General features: G+C 44.8%; 1 protein-coding gene across 1 annotated transcript; it reads right to left on the minus strand.

Moving 5' to 3' along the window:
* Nucleotides 1–6,400: 6,400 nt before the first annotated feature.
* Nucleotides 6,401–6,943, minus strand: LOC149538217 (uncharacterized). Its single transcript, XM_089802441.1, has one exon. The coding sequence runs from the start codon at nucleotides 6,941–6,943 to the stop codon at nucleotides 6,401–6,403; it is 543 nt and encodes a 180-aa protein (XP_089658567.1).
* Nucleotides 6,944–7,319: the final 376 nt, after the last annotated feature.

Here is a 7,319-nt window from a genome sequence, read left to right on the forward strand (position 1 = left end):
TTGTCAATCAGGCTATTCTTTGCATTGTTGAGAAAGTTGAAACCTGTTTCACGAACAGTGTCAGAGAGAACCAGAAGAGGCAGGTCAAGGAGCTCGTCATAGTGGGTGCTACTATCGAGATCCCCCAACACTTGGATTTTAGTAGGTTCTTTGACAATGCCCAAACTGGCCCTATCCATATTGAAATTGATCCACACTCTTCTCTTATTTTTCCTGATGGCCTCCCCCCCCCTTTTCAACCATGATTTCTATCATCTCATCTGGGGGCGAAATGGGGACCTCCAGGGGGGAGGTGGGCACAGTAGGGCTAGGGGGAAAATCAGCGAGGTCACTGAGATGATCATGGGTTGGGGTTTGGTCCAATTTTCTTTTCTTGGGGTTATCCTGGGTTACTAAGGGGGTCACCTCCTTCTTGTCATCTTCCAACTCACTTTCCTTCTCTGCCATCGAATTCGCCTCCTACGACTCTGTATCCGACTCATCACTAGACTCCTTAGGATGAGGGGAAGGGGGGTTAGGGGGAGGGCACCTGGGGCTCTTCCTGCTAGGGAAGCGGGGAGAGGGATTGGCTTTTGGGGTTTCAGACTTGACAAATTTCACAACGTGCACTTCCCCTGAGTTTGAGCTAGCGGTGTCCTCCGAGGAGCCACCTGAAACCCCAATGGACTTGCCTCTTGTCTAGGTTTTCAGAAACTCAAAAATAAGGAGCAGAAGGCCTTCATGAAGGGCAGGGTTCTTGACAGGACATTTCTTGTAACTCTCTATATTCTTAGTCATAGAAGTATAAATATAGAAAGGAAAGGAGATTTTCACTTTATGTCTAAAATGATTAAGCAAAACAAAATGATGGGTCCTAACTCTATCAAACCTGGGCTCCAAAGTGACATACTCTATTATGATCCTCAAAACATACCCCTAGATCTTCTTGATGGACTCAATGTCATAGTAGGTATCAATCTTTACCAGTTTTATTTTCTCCTTGTCGCTCTTGACGAAGTTGTTGATAGCATTGGCGGACATCTTCTTATCCCTGAAGAAGCTCATGCCTTCCTGGGAGAAGCCAGTCACCTCCGCAATGAGACCCTCTATGATTTGGTGGGAAACACCATCAATTTTGACCTTTTCGTTGTGCCAAGTTTCAGCCATAATCTTGGTAACCCCCATGTCGAGACCATGGAGCCTCTCCATGAAGCTGGTTATGCCGCCCTTCTGAAGTTTTTTTGAAACCTTCCTTTTTTCTTTCCAGCTCTCCATTTCTCCCCATGGCTCTCTTCTAATCCTTTCTCCCACCATTGCGATTTTATGCCTCTCTAACCCTAAACCCTTAATAGAATTGTAGAGCTCAAAGATGAAGAAATCGCTAAGGACGAGAGCTTTAATGCGCGTGTTATTGGGTTTAACTCTGGCTTTCTTCTGCTCGTGTATTTCGTACATGTTATTATGAAACGGTGGGGGTTCTGCATAACTCCAAATGATTCCCTTTTTAAAACATGATTTAGCATGTCTCATCATCATAAAAGAGATTTTGAGTTGGTACCTTGAATTTTCTCCTTTCGGATGAGCTCCATAGCCGCCGTCAGAAAATGATTATTGTTTCCCCACGTCATCACTGAATTGAATGTGACCGCTGCGTTTGCGAACCAATCAGCAACCACGTTAGCTTCCCGGTAGACATGGCTAACATGGTAATTTTTAAATTTGCTCAAGTCCATTTTTAGGTCCTCAATTATGCTTTCAATGGTCCATGAGGGTTTGGTTACTCCTAAAATACAATTTATTATATTTAGGGAGTCTCCTTCAAGCCATAGTTGTTTGATCCCTGAGTCCAAGGCCAGCTTAACAGTGAGTCTGGCCGCACTGGCTTCAGCCAAATGGTTGGTTTGGTGATCAAAAGGGGAGGAGATAGCAGTAATGCCCCTCCCAAGATATTTCTTATGATTCCACCGCATTCGGTGGGACCAAGGTTTCCCTTAGCCACCCCATCAAAATTGGCTTTATGCCAGTTTTTTGGGGGGGGGGAGGACCAAGTAGCCTACTGTCTTCTTTTGATCCTGTCTTCTTTCCTGGCCTTAATTTTCCCTCCGTCCTTTATGTTTTAATCTCTAGTTGTGGAATAGTTCTCTTTCATGAGGCCATCAATTTTTTTTGCTATAATACCCTCAGGAGCTTCTTTGTCTCTGAATATCCTATTGTTGCGCTCCTTCCAGATTCCCCAGCAAAAGTGTGGGATAATCCAGGAACTCAAAGTATGGGAGTTCAGGCCTTTGTGGTTGCTACTCCACTGTATGAAGAATTCCTGGATACTAGCTGGCAGACACCAATAGAAGTTCATGTTGGAAGTCAGAAGACTCCACACTTTAGAGGAAAAGGGGTAGTGAATGAAAATGTGATTAACCATTTCTAGGTCATGCTTATAGAGGCAACATCTACTGGGTATAATTTGGCCTCTCTTGGCTAAATTATCCAGGGTAAGGATTTTGTCTTGCAAGAGGAGCCAAAAGAAAATGTTGATTTTGCGCGTTAATCCAAGGGTCTAGACCTTGGCCCAAATAGTTTTCTCCCCTATGCCCACAAGGGAAAGATAGCCACAGGCTACAATATAATGGCCTCTAGAAGAGTCTCCCCAAACTAAGGTGTCGCCTATCTGGTTGATGTTGATAGCGTTCAAAGAGGCCATCAAAGGCTTGAGATCCTGTGAAAGCTCTGCCAGATTGTGCCATTCATTCCCATTTCTGTAGTTCCTAACCAACATACCATATCTGCCTATTGCTTGATCAGCCCACCTGCCGAATGAAGGATGGTTATTGAGAGGTTCCTGAAAAAGCTAGCTGTCCTGCCAAAAAAGGATTTTGTCTCCCATCCCAGCTTTCCATTTGGCCCTGGATTTAGCAAGGGGAAGGCCCTTCAAGATGCCATTCCAAATTTTAGAACCCAACGGCAGCTTGACCCCCTAGAAAATGGAGAAGAGAGACAAGCCTCCCAGGTACTTCTCAGCCAAGATGTCCCTCCAAACACCCATGCCTTGAAAGATGCACCAATGGAGTTTAGCTAAGAGGGATTGATTGAGGTGAGAAATTTTCCTGATTCCAAGACCTCCCTGGCTTTTGGGCAAGCAAACTTGGTCCCAGGAAACTAGGTGGTATCTCTTGTGGTCATTAGTTCCAGTCCAGAGAAAATCCCTCTAAATCCTCTCCATTCTGTCCGCAAACTTAACTGGAATCCCAAAGAGACTGAGGGCATAGGTGGGGAGGTTCTGGAGAATCGAGTTAACTAGGGTGCATTTACCTACCTGACTGAGGGTGGCCCCTTTCCAACCAGCAAGTTTCTTGATGAAGTTGTCGATAATGCTTGTCCAAAAGGAGTCCAAGGGTTTGGAGCCTAGAGGAAGCCCAAGATAAGTCGCCAGCAGGGACCCAATGCCACAACCCAGAATTCAAGCAATTTTCCTCTGCCTCTCTAGAGGAGTGTTGAGGAAGAAGATAGAGCTCTTGTCTAAGTTAATAGCTTGTCCAATACCCCTGGTGTAGGAATTAAGAATGCTTTTGAAGGACCTGGCCTCCCAAACTGAAGCTACACCCTCCAAAATCGTGTCATCCACAAATTGCTGATGAGTGAAAGTGGATGGACTCGAAGAAGGCCTCAAATCCACTAAACACCTATCCCTGATCTTCTTCTGGATGAGTTTGCCAAGGCATTCCGCCATGATAACAAATAGGACTGGAGAGATGGGGTCTCCTTGCCTTAGACCCCTAGAGGGGGAGAAGAAAGGAGAGGGGTGGCCGTTGACTAGAACTGACAAAGAGGGTGAAGACACAAGCTGGGAGATGAGCTTGCAAACCTAATCATTGAGGCCAAAGGCATGAAGAACAACAAAGAGGAACTTCCAGTCAACCCTGTCGTAAGCTTTTGATAGGTCTAGCTTAAGAAGGAAGCCTTCCTTTTTGCTCGCCTCAAGAGGGTGGATAACCTCATGAACCAAAATAATTGAATCAAGGATCTGCCTGCCTGGGACAAAGTCGGTTTGCTGAGGAGAGATAATTAGAGGGAGAACTCTGAGGAGCCTAGAAGTGAGAACCTTGGCAATGATCTTATAGAAGGAATTGCAGAGGCTAATGGGCCTGAATTTATCCAGAGAATCAGTACCCGAGATTTTAGGGATGAGGACCAGGAAGGTAGCATTAAGTTCTTTAAGCAAATTCCTAGCTCCAAAGAATTCTTGAACCGCTTTAACCACATCCTTTTTCACAACATTCCAAAAGATCTGAAAGAAAAAAGTTGGGAAACCATCCGGGCCAGGAGCTTTATCCCCCGGGAGAGAGAAGAGGGCCTGATGGATTTCCTCCAAGGAGGGGATTACCTTCAGCATGGAGTTGTGGTGAACTTGAAGAATGGGGGGAATGGTCGCCAGGATTTCCTCTTGTTTAGACCCAAAGAGGGAAGGATCATCTGAGAGGAGAGATGAGAAGTAGTAGATAGCTTCCTTCTCAATTTCATCCTCCTTGGTAACCTGAACTTGACCCTTAACAATGTTGGTTATTCTATAATTAGCCCGGTGCTTAAGGGTGGTCGAGTGAAAAAATTTGGTGTTGCGGTCTCCTTCCTTCAACCAACTGACTCTTGATCTCTATTTCCAGAAAAGCTCTTCCTTAGATATGATGTTGTGTAGATCCGAAAGGATGGCCTTTTCTTGCTGGCTATTATGAGCATTGTATCTTGAATGCTGGATTTCATCTTGAATAGAAGAGAGCTGATCAGATATTTTTTCTTTCTCCTGGAAGATGTGGCCAAAGTCAGTTCTATTCCATGATTTGATATTTCTTTTCACATTTTTCAGCTTCTGGGCAACTCTGTACATTGCAGTGCCTTCAACCTCAATGCTCCACCAATGAGAAATATTAGCTTCTAGTGCAGGATTTGAGAGCCACATTTTCTCAAAGCAGAAAGGGAAGGCCTTGTTGTTGGAGAGGGGGGAGGTAGAAAGAGAAATCGAGGAATGATCAGAGCCCACCTTGGGGAGGAGGGATAATCTACAGGAGTGGGAGAGGAGCCATTCGGGGGAGATGAGGGCTCTATCAAGGTGAACTTGAATACTATCACCCCCAATTCTTCTATTAGACCAAGTGAAGCTGCCACCTTGAAGGTCCAAATCCAGGAAGTGAGATGCTGAATGAATGAAGGAAGGTCGCATTTACTATCCTGATCTGGAGCATGACCCCCCATTTTTTTTGCATTAGATAGATGCGAGTTGAAGTCTCCCATTATAATCCCTTTATTCAAGTTACAATTAGATAAGATCCCAAGGAGCTTGGTCCAAAAGCAGTTCCTTTCTTTCTTGGTATTGGGGGCGTACTGGTTAAGGATTAACCAAGATTCATTTCTTTGGAAGTGAAAAACCTTACAAAGAAGAGCATTAGTAGAGCTAAAAAGAGTAGTTAACTTGAAAGCTCTGGTGTTATACAAGGTTAGGACACCACTTGAAGCTCCATCCAAATCAAATGCTTTGTAGCAAAAATTTTTACTGAAAGATATCCTTCTTACTAGGTCCCTTTTCATCTTAGTTTCCTGTAACATCAGAAAGTCAAGTCTTTGGTCTCTAATCATATTTCTAATGAGTTCTTGTTTGTGAGCCCCATTAAGGCCCCTTATGTTCCATGAGATAACTTTCATTTATTACTTCCTGAGAAATCCTTGATGGACCTCTGGCTTCCATTTGCCAGGTTCCTTCTTGTTTCTTCTTGCAGAATCTGATTTAAGTTCTTTCTTCCTGCTCCCTTGGGGGGTGAACCAATATTAGCTTTAACCCTACTTTCTGTTGAAGCAGGAGATGGGGGGGGGGAGTTTTCTTCTAGTTCTTCTTTTTCTTCTTGACCATGCACCAATCATCAAGGCTATCCGTCGCATTGTTATCTAACCTATCTTCCCATAGGCCGAGTTGTGCTGGATTAGTGTTCTTAATGAGGAGATGAAGCTTGGCCTCAATTCCTATAGGGGTAGAAGAATCTTCCCCCTTGCTAGAGATGACCCCTAAAGAAGCCAGAGTTTCCTCAAGGGGAAGACACATAGCTTGGCTTTCCTTTGCCTGGGCTAGGGATTCCCGTTCTAGGTGATTCAACACTGTAGCTCCCAAAAGAGGGACTTCCTCCACTGCGGGAGAAGACTGCACTATAGTTTCCAGAGGGAGATCCTATTCTACAACAAGACCCGTGGCTATGGAGGGGGAGCTTACCTACACCTTTAGGTCCTCCAACGGGTCAGAGATTGTCCTTTCCAAAACAGGGCCCTGTTTAAGGGGGGAGGAACTAGCCTTCTCCTTGGGGGGATCCTTCTTAATAGTGTCCTTCATTGCTATGTCTTTTAGGCTAACAACCTTTCTCCCCTGTGCCACATAAAGTTTGTGCCTCTAGAGCAGCTTCATCTTTCCCTTTCTAGAAGGGTGTGTAGCAAGCTTCTTGGTATGATCGGGGATGACTAGTTCTGTGATCTTCTTCTTTGCCTCATTGGGGCAGTAGTGGGCTTTATAAACAGCCTTCAGGCAGAGGAAGCACACATAGGGGATCGTTTCATAGATGATTTTCTGGTTGTGCACTCCAAGTTTGGAATGAAGTGCAACGAACTCAGGCACATCTGTTCCTTCTCTCTCCCCAATGCAAATGCATGCAAAATTGAGGTGACGCTTGGAAGCAGTAATTGGATCCATTGAGAGGAGTTCCCCAAAGGTCCTAGCTATTCCCCTAAAGACATCCTCATTCCAGTATTCAAGTGGCAGTTTTGGCAATCTTACCCACATAGGAGCATGGGCGAAAAAAGAATCATTCAAGCTCGTGCCAGATGACCACTTTTGGAGCACAAGGGAAGAACGACCCATGGCCCATTGCCCTTTACTTAGAATGCTAGCAAGGTCTTCCAAGCAAGTGAAATTGAAAGACATAAAGCCTTTCACCATGGCCGTGATCGAGACCTGGCCCTTGAGAACTCATTTTTGTTTTATGAGCTGCCTAACTTCGTTAATGCTCAGTCTAGGCCCCAAAAATTTCCCAATGAAAGTAGAAGCCATAGTTTGAATATTGTGATCCACAATCTCATCCGGGATGGCTATCACAAAAGAACCTTTCACTGAATCCTGAATAGTTTTAATAGGCAGGAAAGAGGACTTATCAAAAGGTTTTACCCCAAAAAGTGAGGACCATTTTTTAGTTCCTTGCACGTTTGTTTTGGAAACCAAAGGAGACTTGGCTGTTTCCTTGATTTGGACAGCTGGACCCCCAACTGCACTTTCTGACCTATCCCCAGTGCCAGGAGCAGCCAGACAGCCTCCATCT

The sequence above is a fragment of the Cupressus sempervirens genome, chromosome 9, assembly GCF_028749045.1.
Source record: "Cupressus sempervirens isolate cs-2001-9-10 chromosome 9, ASM2874904v1, whole genome shotgun sequence".
In the NCBI taxonomy this organism is placed as follows: Eukaryota; Viridiplantae; Streptophyta; class Pinopsida; order Cupressales; family Cupressaceae; genus Cupressus; species Cupressus sempervirens.

Excerpts from the sequence above, each read along its gene's own strand:
- LOC149538217 (XM_089802441.1), bottom strand. The coding sequence starts at position 6,943 with ATGGTGAAAGGCTTTATGTCTTTCAATTTCACTTGCTTGGAAGACCTT.